The sequence below is a fragment of the Erpetoichthys calabaricus genome, chromosome 6, assembly GCF_900747795.2.
Source record: "Erpetoichthys calabaricus chromosome 6, fErpCal1.3, whole genome shotgun sequence".
Lineage (NCBI taxonomy): Eukaryota > Metazoa > Chordata > Cladistia > Polypteriformes > Polypteridae > Erpetoichthys > Erpetoichthys calabaricus.
The window spans coordinates 84282258-84297281 of record NC_041399.2 but is presented as its reverse complement, the minus strand read 5'-3'; the positions used below and the strand labels follow the sequence as shown (position 1 = coordinate 84297281).

The 15024-nt window shown below is 36.6% G+C and overlaps 1 protein-coding gene across 1 annotated transcript in view; it reads left to right on the top strand.

Annotated features, from left to right (window-relative positions):
* nfx1 (nuclear transcription factor, X-box binding 1) overlaps positions 1-15024 on the top strand; it is a 77131-nt gene that overhangs the window by 39015 nt on the left and 23092 nt on the right. The window contains exons 10-15 of the mRNA XM_028803792.2: positions 700-797; positions 885-915; positions 3285-3367; positions 8743-8851; positions 12979-13098; positions 14905-14984. Coding sequence (XP_028659625.1) covers positions 700-797; positions 885-915; positions 3285-3367; positions 8743-8851; positions 12979-13098; positions 14905-14984 — 521 coding nt within the window. The remainder of the gene's footprint in view (positions 1-699; positions 798-884; positions 916-3284; positions 3368-8742; positions 8852-12978; positions 13099-14904; positions 14985-15024) is intronic.

The following is a 15024-nucleotide window of genomic DNA, read 5'->3' as shown; positions in this document are numbered from 1 at the left end:
TGTACCAGGAAGAACCATTCATACATGGACTGAATGGGAAATCTGGGGTTGCAAGAAGTAAATAACTTATTATAAAAACAAAAGGTTTGTCAAAAAGCAAGCAGAATTTGTGGATTTTATAACTTTGGCCCCTATATTGAAGCATACAATATACTTACTGTATATATTTAGAATAATGTTAACTAGTGGCATTTTGTCTTAAAAGCTAATAAACATATTTTTCTTAGGATTTATTGCAATAGCTTTTTTGTCAGTCAGTCATTGTCCATCCCGCTATATCCTAACACAGGGTCATGGAGGTCTGCTGGAGGCAATTTCAGCCAACACAGGGCGCAAGGCAGGAACAAACCCTGGGCAGGGTGCCAGCCCACCGCAGGGCATATACACGCACACACCAGGGAAAATTTAGGATCGCCAATGCACCTAACCTGCATGTCTTTGGACTGTGGGGGGAAACTGGAGCACCCAGAATAAACCCACACAGACACAGGGAGAACCCAGGAACCGAACCCAGGTCTCCTTACTGCGAGACAGCAGCGCTACCACTGCGCCACCGTACCGCCCATTAGCATTTTTGTTTTCATTTAATTTGCAATGTATATTAATGTTTAAATAGAATAAATGGACCAAAAGTTATTTAAGATTTTTTTTTTTCCCAAATAATTAACTGCCGATTCCTTCTTATTCTGTCTGTGTTAGATTCCATTCACACATGTGAGAGTCTCTGTCATGAAAATGAATGTGGACCTTGCTCCCAAATGTCAACCATCAAATGCAAATGTGGATTCAAAACTAAAGTAAGTACCAAATAACTAATTAGGTATGAATATATTAATTTTTGGAGTTAAAATCAAAATTTCTGTTTCTTTTTTGTTTCATTTTAGGATATTCCATGTGCTTTAATACGAAATGAAGGTATGTCATAATTTAAACACTGCTTGATCTTTTGTAAGTGTAAGAACTATTTCTAAATAGCTTTTCTTGTTCTTCTTTCGGCTGCCTCCGTTAGGGGTTGCCACAGTGGATCATCTTTTTCCATATCTTTCTGTCCTCTGCATCTTGTTCTGTTACATCCATCACCTGCATGTCCTCTCTCACCACATCCATAAACCTCCTCTTAGGCTTTCCTCTTTTCCTCTTACCTGGCAGCTCTATCCTTAACATCCTTTTCCCAATATACTCAGCATCTCTCCTCTGCACATGTCCAAACCAGCGCAATCTCCAGTTCAACTTGAGCTGACCCTCTAATGTACTCATTTCTAAACCTGTCCATCCTCGTCACACCCAATGCAAATCTTAGCATCTTTAACTCTGCTACCTCCATATCTGTCTCCTGCTTTCTGGTCAGTGCCACCGTCTCCAACCCCTATAACATAGCTGGTCTCACTACCATCCTGTAGACCTTCCCTTTCACTCTTGTTGATATCCGTCTGTCACAAATTACTCCTGACACTCTTCTCCACCCATTCCACCCTGCCTGCACTCTCTTGTCCATTTCTCTTCCACAATCCCCATTACTCTGTACTGTTGATCCCAAGTATTTGAACTCCTCCTCCTTGGCCAACTCTACTCCCTGCATCCTCACCATTCCACTGACCTCCCTCTCATTCACACACATGTATTCTGTCTTGTTCCTACTGACCTTCATTCCTCTCCTCCCTAGAGCATATCTCCACCTCTCCAGGGTCTCCTGAACCTGCTCCCTACTATTGCTACAGATCACAATGTCATCAGCAAACATCATAGTCCACGAGGACTGCTGTCTAATCTCATCTGTCAACCTGTCCATCACCATTACAAATAAGAAAGGGCTCAGAGCCGATCCCTGATATAATCCCACCTCCACCTTGAATGCACCCGTCACTCCTACCACAGACCTCACCACTGTCACACTTCCCTCGTACATATCCTGTACAACTCCTACGTACATCTGCTGTAGTTGCCCAACTGTCTGGTAACTCTTCACTGCCACCCAGTGCCTCTCTTACCTCCTCCCTAAACTCAACCTTGCAGTTTTCCTTTTTCAACTTCCACCATTTGATCCTTGGCTCTGGCCTCACTCTTGTCCTCTTCTTGATCTCCAACGTCATCCTACAGACCATCATCCTATGCTGCTTAACTACACTTTCCCCCTGCCACCACTTTGCAGTCTTCAATTTCCGTCAGATTGACTCTTCTGCATAGGATATAATCCACCTGTGTGCATCTTCCTTCACTCTTGTACCTCACCCTATGTTCCTTCCTCCTTTTAAAATACGTATTCACCACAGCTAAGTCCATCCTTTTGGCAAAATCTACTATCATCTGACCTTCTTCATTCCTCTCCTTGACACCATACCTACCCATCACCTCCTCGTCTCCCCTGTTCCCTTCACCAACATGTCCATTGAAATCCACTCCAATCACCACTTTCTGTCCCTTGGGTACACTGTTCATCACTTCATCCAACTCACTCCAAAAATCTTCTTTCTCATCCATCGCACACCCAACTTGAGGGGCATATGCACTAACAGCATTCATCATCACACCTCCAATTTCCAGCTTCATAATAATTACTCTGTCTGACACTCTTTTTACCTCCAAAACACTATTGAGATACTGTTCCTTCAGAATAACCCTTACCCCATTTCTTCTCCCATCCACACTATGATAGAACAATTTGAATCCACCTCCAATCAACCAGGCCTTACACCTCTTCCATTTAGTCTTTTGCACGCACAATATATCAACCTTCCTTCTCGCCATCATATCTGCTAACTCTCTCCCCTTACCAGTCATACTGTCAACATTTAAAGTTCCTACCCTCAGTTCCACTCTCTTTACCTTCCTCCTCTCTTCCTGCCTCCGGACACTTCTCCCCCCTCTTCTTCTCCTTCTTTGGCCAACAGTAGCCCAACTTCCACCAGCACCCTGTTGGCGGCCATTGTTAACCCAGGGCTCAACTGATCCAGTATGGAAATTTTTATTGTTGTCCGCATATTGATTTGGCAAAATTTTACACCGGATTCCCTTCCTGATGTAACCCTCCCCGTTTATCCGGACTTGGGACCGGCACGAAGAAACACACTGGCTTGTGCATCGCCTGTAGCTGGGTTATTTCTTAATAGCTTTTAATTATACATTTTTGTGCTAAATATATTTACATTGAGATTACTGTTTCAAAATTAAAAGAAAAACTGTCTCTTTTTCTCCCAGTAGCAGCTTGCTGTGATCTATATAAATTCTTTTTTTCCCTAAATTAAATAACCTAACTTCCTTTTTTTGTTCTCTTATATCATTATTAGTTGACCTGACATTTTCATGTGAAAGGAGATGCAACAAAAAAAAGTTCTGTGGACGCCATAAGTGCAATGAGCTCTGCTGTGTGGTAAGCGTCACAAGGAGCATTTTTGTTACATGTCTTTGCAAAACACAGTTGTACTTCTCACAAAAATGCAAATTATTAAAAGGCATTTAGATTTTTAATATCAGCACATTAAATTATATAATTGTGTCACTTTAGTTGCAAATGTGGTTAAGTTTATTTTTATATAGTATCTTCACTGAGTACAGGCTGAGAGTGCTGTAAATAAATATACAGGTAAAATACAAATGATCATTTTTTTACACTTGTATACACACACTAAACTGCAAGTTAGGTTAAACATGTAGTAAAGGTAGCAATTTGAGATGGATTAACATAAATGGATTTGTTCTGAAATATTAACATTAAGATATTTCTAGGTGACAATGTAGGAGAAGTCATCAGAATCCCTGGAAAAAATAAACCTTGGTGATTCTACTGTTGGTTATAACTAAAATTCCAAGACAAAGTCAGAATAGTCAAAATTCAGGAGACCTACTGTATGCCAGTTAGCCATACACCACCTCCTGGGCATTGTAGTAGTAGTAGTAGTAATAAGAATAATAATACATTTTATTTATATAGCATATTTCCCATGCTAAAGGCGCTTCACGGAGTCTCAGAAAGAAACAGCAGTTTCTTTTTGAATGTTACAGTATGTAACATTGGATACAAAAGTTTCCTGAATAGAACACTAAAATGGATACATACAGGTTATACAAAGCAATAAATAGAATAAAAGACAATAAATCAGAGCAAAATACTAAATTAAATACTAAAAGAAAAGCCTATCAAATAACTTCATTTGTGATATAACACACACACAAATTATACTGAACATCTGGACAGAGTGGAAAACTGAAAGAGGAGTCAGAATGTCATACTAAGTTAAAAGCTCTCCTGAACAGATGAATTTTAAGTTGTTTTTAAAATAATGAATTGAGTCAGCTGATCAAATTAATTTAGGGAGATTGGAGTCTGGGTGCTATACAGCTGAAGGCCCTGTCATCCACAGAGTGCAGGTTAGTGTAGGGAACAACAAGATTGCCAGAATCAGAGGACCTTAGTTGGCAAATAGTAGCATAGGAATGGAGAAGGTCACTGATATAGTCCTATGTGAGGAAATTTAAAGCTTTTAAAGACGCAGGGAGCCAGTGGAAGTGAAGCAGGGTGGGTGCTTGCTGTTGCTGGTTTGTGTTAGGATTCTGCTGGCAGAGTTTTCAATCAACTGGATATAAGGCTTAAAAGTGGCACCTGCCAGTAGGGAGTTACAATAATCTATGCGGGATATGATAAAAGCATAGACAAGCATGTATTGTACTGAATTACACAAATTTATTATAAGTTTGTGCTGTCCAATAAAAAAATGTCATTTCATCTTAAGATTCAAAGGCAAAAGCTTCTGATGCCTTTCTCATGGGGATGAAAATAGCTTGGCAAGTACAGCAGTTATTCCAAGAGCCACCACATTATACAGAGGGAAGAAAACAGATTAGAGGATGAGCAATAATAGCTTATAATTACTATACTTCTATGTTTCACATGTCACAAACTGATGGAAAAAAGAGCAAGTAATCAGCAGTTGTAATCAGGATATGCTACACTAGATGTGTGAGTCTTTATCCTTGATTTAAAATCTAAGACCAAAGGGGAGTCTTTTATTCATGCAGCTTTTGTTTAGCTTGGACCTAAACTTATTTAGAGGCCTGTATATGAACTTAAGAATGGGAGATATGTGGTCAAAGTTTCCAGTTCTAATAGTGACTCTTACAGTAACATTTCAGTGATCTGAAAGCTGCATTTAGAACAGCCAGTAGATAATGCATTTCAGTAGTCAGTTCTACCAGATGTAAATACATGAGGCAATTTCCCTGTATCCTTCATATTTAGAAACTTTTTCTTTTTTTTTTGCATAAATACCCTAGTTCTTGGCTCAGTGTATTGTCATTTTTTTTACTTGGAAATTGGTAAAGTTGGCATTGTGCAGTGGTTAGCACTTCCACCTCTGCTTCAAAGTACCAATTTCATTCAGATCTCTGTTAATTGACAACATTAGGATAATAGAAAAGTTACGTAATTGTTTATTATACATGGACTGGCTTATGCTGACATCTGCTTATTCAATAGGTTAAGCCATTTGTAGTGTTACTAGGAATCAGCTTTAATGATAATCTAAAATGTATAGTTGAAGTCAGATGTTTACATACACTTAGAGTGAATTCTTTAAAATTCCCTTTATAACCCCTCCACAGATTTTATACTAACAAACTATAAATTTGGCATATTATTTAAGACATCTACTTTTTGAAGAGCAAAAATAATTTTTTCCAACAATGTTCACAGACAAGAGTATTTCAGTTTTTATTGACTATATCATAATTCTAGTGGGTCACAAGTTTACATATACTTTAACGTTTGGTGGCATTGCATTTAAATAGTTTAACTTGAGCCAAACATTTTGGGTAGCCTTCCTCAAGCTTCTTACAATAAGTTGCTGTAATTTTGGCCCATTCATTCCTTGTATAATTGGTAGAGGTCTGTAGGCCTCCTTGCTTGCACACACTTTTTCAGTTATGCCCACAAATTTTCAGGTCGAATTGAAGTTAGGGCTTTGCGATGGCAACTCAGATACCTTGACCTTGTTGTTCTTAAGCCATTTTGCCACAACTTTGGAGGTATGCTTCAGGTCATTTTTCATTTGAAGGACCCATTTGTGATGGAGCTTTAACTTTCTTCCTGAGCTCTTGAGTTGTTGCTTCGGTATATCTACATAATTTTTACTACCTCATCACGATGCCAGGTATTCTGTGAAGTGCTCCAGTCCCTCCTGCATCAAAGCAACCCAACAACACGATGCTCGCTCCCTTATTGTTGACGTTTGGGATGGTGTTCTTTGGCTTGCAAGCCTCACCCTTTCTCCTCCAAACATAACGATGATCATTGTGGACAAATGGTTCGATCATGGATTCATCAGACCAGAGGACATTTCTCCAGAAAGTAAGATATTTGTCCCCATGTGCCATTGCAAACTGCAGTCTGGCATTTTTTAAGGCAGCTTTGGAGCAGTGGCTTCTTCCTTGCTGAGCAGCCTTTAACGTTATGTCAATATAGCACTCATTTTGCTGTGGATATAGATACTTGTCTACCTGTTTCCTCCGGCATCTTCACAAGGTCCTTTGCTGTTGTTCAGAGATTGATTTGCACTTTTCCTGCCAAAGTTTGTTTTTCTCTAGGAGACGGAGTGCGTCTCCTTCCTGAGCAGTATGACAGCTGTGTGGTCCCATGGTGTTTGCACTTGCGTATTACTGTTTGTATAGATGAACGTGGAATCTTCAGGCATTTGGAAATTGTTCTTAAGGATGAACCAGATTTGTGGAAGTCCACAATTTTTCTTCTGAGGTCTTGCCTAAATTCTTTTGATTTTCCCATTATGTCAAGCAAAGAGGCAGTTAGTTTGATGGTAGGCCATAACATGCATCCACATGTTGACTCCGATTAGACTAATTGGCCATCAGAAGCTAATTGTCTAATTACCTAAAGCAGAGGTCCCCAACCACCGGTTCGCGACCCACTACCGGGCCGCAGCCGTCTGACAGCCGGGCCGCGAGAGAACTGCCGGCAACGGAGACTCACTCAGACTTTTCAGAACGCTTGGTGGGCGGGGCTTTGCAGCGGCGCAGAGAGAGGAGAGAGACCGAGGTGAGAGAGTATTACAACAAAGTATTGTTACGGTCCCGACAGTTTCCCCATATGACACGAGTCTATAGAAATCGCGTTACTACGAAGTACATTCAGCAGATGCTTTCATTACAACGAAGTGACCTTGAAATGCCTGAATGAATCATCCACAGAGCAGTTAGATCTGTGGTCGCAGCTCAGATGTGCACGTTTGCACAACGATCCCCAAACAGAAACATTGTAAAAAAAATTCTTTCTTCAAACTTTCCTCGTACAGTTTTTTTTTTTTTTGCTGTTTTTGTTTTCTGTGGTTTTCAGTGATACCTTTTGCTTATTGCTTGTCAACATTTGAAAAACATCCATCGGAATTTAACTCATTGTCACCCTCCTATAGAAACGGCAGACACGAAAAAACGATAACAGTGTTAATGTTTGTGATGTGCAATCTGTTGGAATGGCAAATGCAAAGCATATGTCTTTGTTATATGCAAAAAAAGAAGAAAAATCTCAGGTTGCAAACGTATGCAAACTGCTTAATAACTTAATAATAATAGAAATATTATGTAAATTGTGTATAAAACTGCCCCCACTCCCCCAAACCCCCCCCAACCGGTCCGTGGAAAAATTTGCATCTAATAAAGTGGTCCTTGCTGTCAAAAAGGTTGGGGACCACTGACCTAAAGGATTGACATCGTTTTCTGGAATTTTCCAAGCTGTTCAAAGGCACACTTGACAAAGTGTGTGTAAACGTGTGACCAACTGGAATTGTAATCAATATAAAGTGAAATAATTTCTCTGTGAACACTGTTGGAAAAAAATATTTTTGCTCTGATGTCTTAAATGATGTCTTAAAAGCCAAATTTATAGTTTGTTTGTATAAAATCTTTGGAGGGGTTATAATGTGAGTTTTGAAGAATTGAAGAGTGTACGTAAACTTCTGACTTCAATTGTAAATATCTTTTTTTTTTTTTTTTTTTTTTTTTAAACCTGCTAATCCATTTCAGGGTTGTAGAGGCCCGTGACAGCACAGGGTACATGAGTAATTTTTTAAATATTTATTTAAAAAGAATGTAGTACTAGGGTGTTGTACCGTGTTAGCCATTATGAATGTAGAGAAAAGCCAAGCAAAATGACACCTTTTATTGGCTAACTAGAAAGATTACAATATGCAAGCTTTCGAGGCAACTCAGGCCCCTTCTTCAGGCAAGATGTAAGATTACATCTTGCCTGAAGAAGGGGCCTGAGTTGCCTCGAAAGCTTGCATATTGTAATCTTTCTAGTTAGCCAATAAAAGGTGTCATTTTGCTTGGCTTTTCTTTAAAAAGAATCAAACTTAAATGCAATTTAAGTGTATTTTTTCTGTGTTCAAAGTGATCAGGACCCCATGCTGTCTTTTTATTGCAGTGTGAGCCATTCAGTTTCCCTTCACTTTCAGCATTATTGCCTGGTTTCTCTATTAACATATTAAGAAAGACAGTTTCTCTAAAATGTAATACAAACAATTCCAATAAGTCTGTTCATCTTGGTACCATAATGATTTTTTTATGATTTTTGATTTTATGTAGTGTTAGTAGTGTGTGCAATTTTTTTGCATGTTGCATGTATTGATTTTGTTGTTAAAAGCAAGAAAGTCATGCTGCGTGGTTTTCTCTTATAGTTAGAAAACAGCTACAAATATTTTTCCATTTTAATTACAGTAGGTCTTTTTTATTATGTAATAGGATAAGGAGCACAAGTGTTCTTTGATCTGCGGATACAAACTGAACTGTGGACTGCACAGATGTGAAGAAGTTTGCCATCGTGGAAACTGTCAGAAATGCTGGCAGACTAGTAAGTGTTTTTCATACTTCATTGTGTCACTGGATGTCCTTAAATTGTTTAATACTGCAAGAATTGTTTTTTCTTGTCATAAGTTTACTTTGTTTAATCCCTCTAGCCATTTCTCCTACAGCACTGTTCTGTTCAGGAGTTAAATTTTACCAATGTGAGTTCCTGTTGGAGAGCACCATACTGTTTATTGTTGGAGAGCACCATAATGTTTATTTTAAAAGACATAAGTGCTACAATGACTCCTCATTATTCCTCTTATGGTGGTTCAGTGTTATTTAAATTTGGACTTTTTTAATGAATGCCACAAGTGAAGTTTATATGTCCTTCTATTAGACATACTATAGTGTTTCAACTGCCAAAATATTTAGTACAAACTTTGAAAAATGTAAAATCCTACTTTCAAACAAACAACATCATCAGAATAGACTAAATTTGTTTACTAAAAATGTAGGACATGGAAGAAGTTATTCACTTCATGTCTGGAGTGTGAGTGTTATTATTCTATTTAACTTTACTAACTAGAAAAGAGTAAATTTTTGCTTGTGCATAATAAAGGCAATCTCTGTATAAACATTATGTCAAGCGCTATGACTAAGAAAAATAGACATAATGTTATCAAAGCTTATATTTTTAACTGAAGTTCTTTTATCAAATGCAGACTGTAAGTTTACAGAGATTTTATTTTTACACTGTATTTCAGTTTGAGTTTCTATACTCATGGCTGTTCACAATATTATAATTTACCAGTGGAAATGAGTGGTACCCTTTATGATTAATGCAAGTGGTCAATCAAAAATAGATCTATGGATATAACTCATTTTATTGTTCTCCTCTGTCTGTATTTTAAGTTGAATTTTAATAAACAGCACAATAATGTTATAATAATGAATTGCCAGGCATCAATTAATTCATTTTCAATACATGCATTTGGATGTTAAACTGAGAGCAACAGGCCCTTTTTTAGTATTGAGCATGGAAAAGGTGCATTATAAATAAGAATTGGCTGATTATGACCACAGAGGTTAGTGTTGGGGCTGCTGCTATTTTTAATATATATAAATGATTTAGATAGGACTATAAGTAACAAGCTGGATATGTTCGCAGATAATACCAAGATAGGTGGATTGGCAGATAATTTGAAATCCGTTATATCATTGCAGAAGGACTTCGACAGCATTCAGTCTTGGACAAATTTTTGGCAGATGAAATTTAATGTCAGTAATTGTAAAGTACTACACCCAGGAAGTAAAAATGTTAGGTTTGAATACACAATGGGAGGTCTGAAAATTGAGAAGGATTTAGGAGTCGTAGTGGACTCTTTGCTATCAACTTCTCGACAGTGTTCGGAAGCCATTAAGAAGGCAACCAGAATGTTAGGTAGTATAGCACAATGTGTGGAGTACAAGTCCAAGGAGGTTATGCACAAGCTTTGTAATTCACTGGTGAGGCCTCATCTGGAGTTCTTTGTGCAGTTCTGGTCTCCAGGCTGCAAAAAAGGACACAGCAGCACTAGAAAAGGTACAGAGAAGAGTGACTAGGCTGATTCAGGACTAAAGGGGATGAATTATGAAGAAAGATTAAACAAGCTGAGCCTTTTCAGTTTAAGCAAAAGAAGATTAAGAGGTGACATGATTAAAGTGTTTAAAATCATGAAGGGAATTAGTACAGTCGATCGAGACTGTTATTTTAAAATGAGTTCATCAAGAACATGGGGACACAGTTGGAAACTTCTTAAGGGTTAATTTCAACCAAACATTAGGAAGTTTTTCTTTACACAGAGAACCATAGACACTTGGAATAAGCTACCAAGTAGTGTGGTAAACAGTAAGACTTTAGGGACTTTCAAAACTAGCCTTGATATAGGTTTTTTTTTTTTTAAGAAGAATTAAGTGGATACGACAGGCAAGCCTTGTTGAGGTGAATGGCCTGTTTTCATCTAGATTGTTCTAATGTTCTAATAAATAAAACATATTATTATTGTTATTAATCTTATTGTTTCTGCATCAGCTATCTCTTCACTTTTCTACATGTGGTACATGTAAATTAATGGGGAATTTTACAATATAAAATCTGTTCTTTCTCTTCTCCATTTTTCTCCCACTTGTTGAACTGCATAGCAGATACCCTAAAATGTATAGCGTGTAATGTCTAGTCCAGCTATTCAAAACTGCAGTTTAATGTCAAAGAGGAAAAAGAAATGCAACCCTTTACTATTTGCATCCGCAGGAAGCATTTGTCAGGCTAGTTGAGTGGTAATTCTCTACAATCTACATAGTTCAGAAACAGAATGGATAGGTGGTAAAAGTGGGCTATTGATAAATCTTCTTGTTAAGTAAACTGTAGCAAGTGTAACGCAGCAGCTAAAGTCGGCTATTTGTTTTGGACTGAGGAGAGTTTCCCATTGGGCTTGTGTGAACGTCTCACACCAACAAAGATCAACAAACAAGTGACCTAGAGACTGTAAATATGCTGACAAATGCATTTAGCTCTGCTTTCCATTAGGTTAAATTAGGTAGACTTTATTATCCCAGAGAGAAATTTTTGGAAACAAAGTATAAAACATGAGATTTTGTTACCTAAACACAAGATTTGTACAAAGAAGAATAATTATCTGTAACAGTGCACAGTATAATTCAGAATTTAGATGCACCCCAACAAGTAACAATTCAAAATGCTTATAGCTCTAGGAGTAAAAGAGTTCTTAAATCTGACCTCCCTCAAGCACATAAATCTCTAAAAGCCTGATGATAAAAACTGAAATTTAGGAAAAAGAGGACAGCTACTGTCTGACAAAATCAAGCTGGCCTTCTGTCTCACCTGTTTGTGATACAGTTCAGTGACAGAGCTGTGCTGCAAACCAAAAGGTTTGCTGTTAATTTTTACAGCGTTGTTAAGATGGTTTATATATACTTAAAGTTGAGGTTGCCAAAGAAACACATAAAAGCAATTGTAATAGTAGATTCCGATAAATGACTTAATGAAAGGGTCATTATGATTTTGTCCATTTTAAAACAATTTAGTTTCTTAAGAGAGAAAGTCATGTGTATATCTCATTACAAATTCATTCTGTTTAGCCTGTTACCAAAGATTGTTCCCAGATACTTGTTGTTTCCATTATCAGTTACCCTCAACTGCAGTGTGTGGTGGACGGAGATGTACTCTTCAATAATAATCTTCAATAATAATCTAAAACTAAGAAGGAGACATTTAGAAATAAAGCATCCATCAAGCAAGTCAGTGCTGTGTATGATGGGAGACAGTAAGAAAAGGGCTCTTGAAGCATTATACATGGTTATTTATCGAATGACTAAATCAGACAAGCCTCACAACATAGCTGAGGATTTATACTTCCAGCTGCAGCAGATAATGTAGATATTTTTACATAAAAGGCAAAAAGCTCAATACAAATGATGCATTTATCAAACAATACTGTCTCACAACACAACAGAGACATTGCAGGTGATGTACCACAGTTAGTGCAGTGTATACTTAAACAAGTATGCAGTTAGAGTTAAAAACTTTATCAAGAAATATGTGGATATCTCCACTTCTACACACAATTGGCTCATTTCAATCCAAAAACCTAACCTAACCTAACATAAACAGCAAAGGTCATCTTAAGAGTATTACCAAATAAGTCATTTAATCATGGGGAATCTATTAAAGAAAACTAGACCTAAATTATTTATTCTCTGGCTGATATGAGGGCAACTTCTTAAGTTGGTGAATTTTCCTACACCTGCATTTCTGGAAGCAGTATCCAGCTCCTCCACACACCAGCAGACTACTATTTTCACAGATATCTTTAGCCTGTCATTACCTAGTCTGTTGCTTTGTTTGTTTTAAAAATCCATTTTTTTGCTGTTCAAGACATATTGTTAAGGTGACTGCCTAAATGACTTTCTGATAGTAATTTTTGCATCAGTCGCAATAAGGTTCTATACTTTGAAACGTCACTGTCACCATATAGTAATATATACATTTCTAGTTTGTTATGCCCACTCTTTTGCTTTAATGAAATGTATTGTAATTATTTTTTGGTAATATTTAGATGGTTTAACTGTTGTTTTAATTTTGTGTACTTATTGTACATAGATACAAATGTGGTGATTTTGTACTTTTTCTAGGTTTTGATGAACTGACTTGTTATTGCGGTGAAACTGTGATATATCCCCCAGTTGCCTGTGGAACAAGGCCTCCAGAGTGCAAAAACCCATGTACAAGAAAGCATGATTGTGATCATCCTGGTGAGGAAATTAAGAGTAGTTTGTATTTAACATAACAAGTGTTTCTCAAAAGTGTAGACAAAAAAGCAGGTAAAAATATTTTAAACTTGATATTAGTTATCCTAGACATTTACTGATTTCTATTTGTTTACATGATTAAGGTATGTTGTGTGTTTAATTCTATATTTTGTCATATTTTTTTTTCTAGATGTTTGTTAAATAAGTTGAATCATTTCACTTTGCATGTTCCTGAAATCATCATTGACAACAGTGCATTTAAATAAAATTTAGGCAGAAATGTATTATACTGAGATTTAGAATATGTGAAATAACTTTCTCCAAGTGAATTGATTCTACTCAGAATAGAGTCATATAGACATTACGCTATATAAAAATGATTTGTAAAATATCATTTTACTTGTACAAGGTAAATTATTTTATATTAGTGTATAAATGCCAGATTAATCTACATTTTAAGTAAAGCAAAGCCATAATACATTTTGGATCATTTGAAGCATAAATTACAAAGACAAATTAGTTACTCATTATTTGATATATTTAGCTGATTATTGAATATATTTAGGTGATTACCAGCACACACAGTAAGGGTGCTTCTGTGAATGTCTCATGCCCATAATTTTTTAAGATAATTTCCTCATGGTTTTGACTTCATGCTGAAGACAGGCTCTCTACTAACAACATGAAAGTCAGATTCTCTTTATTGCTTGTTTCTTCCTGTCTTAAAAAAAACCCAAGTGTCCTTTAATACAAGTAATTCAGAAATGCTTTGTTTTACTAAATTACATTTTACCATAACGTTTTATAATTATACTGTAGATGTACATATGAGAAATGAACAAAATAGTTGGGCAAGAATATATTTTGTTTGGGATAAATGTAAAATAGGAATTTTCATGTTTTCTCTGTATTTGCTTTTTCTTTGTCTTGTTTCTGATCTTTTACAAAGGCCCATTCATGCACACAGCTCTCACTTCCATTCACACAGTGTCAGCTTGGAATCATCAGTCAGCCTGCCTTTGGAATGAGGAAGGAAGATCATTCATACATGGGGGGGAAAATATACAAACTGCACAAAAATAATAATAAGGCACAGAATTCAAACACGGAATTCTAGATTTGTGGTGGCAGCACCATCCACTGTGTCATCCAAATGAGAAACTGTGTATTTACAAAAGTTTATGTAAATCAGACTTAGCAGTATCTATTATTTATAATGAATTGTATGTTTATCCACCCATCCCTTAAGCTTACTTAAAAGTTAATTAGGATTCATGTTGGGGAACTGGACAGATAGGACACCACACTGCGATTTGTGTGTTTTGTTAATTCCAGTAGTAGCGTGTTTTCTAAAGCACAGATCCAACCAAAGGACAAAGCACTTCATAAAATAGGAACATAGATCATTTTTAGAACAGAGCAGTTGATGTAGTTCTGTTTATAAAATTATCTTTGTTAAAAATATGTAATTATAACCAGTTAAAGATCAGAATTAGATGTCAATTTGGATTCCCAAATTCTTAAAAGGATGTGGCTTACTTGTCTAATTCTTGTACTAGTTGAATAAGTGTATCTACAGTATTTATTCTTTATAAAGTCATATTAACGTATTCCTTGTTTTCTAAACATTTACTTTGATAAAGAGTAATATTTGGTAAAGTTAGACATCTCATTTTGAAAGTATTCTTTGCATAAAGTGTTGACTTTTAAAAATGCCTCCAACACAGAAACATTTGCATTTTTTAAAACTAAGTGGTTTTGCAAGTTATTGTATAAAATATAGTTTGTCTCCTTGTTTTTTTTCCCCAGTATTTCATAACTGTCACATTGAGGAAAAGTGTCCCCCCTGTACTTATTTGACACAGAAATGGTGCATGGGAAATCATGAGGCAAGTATAGAAGAAAATAAATTTAACCTTATGTTAAGCT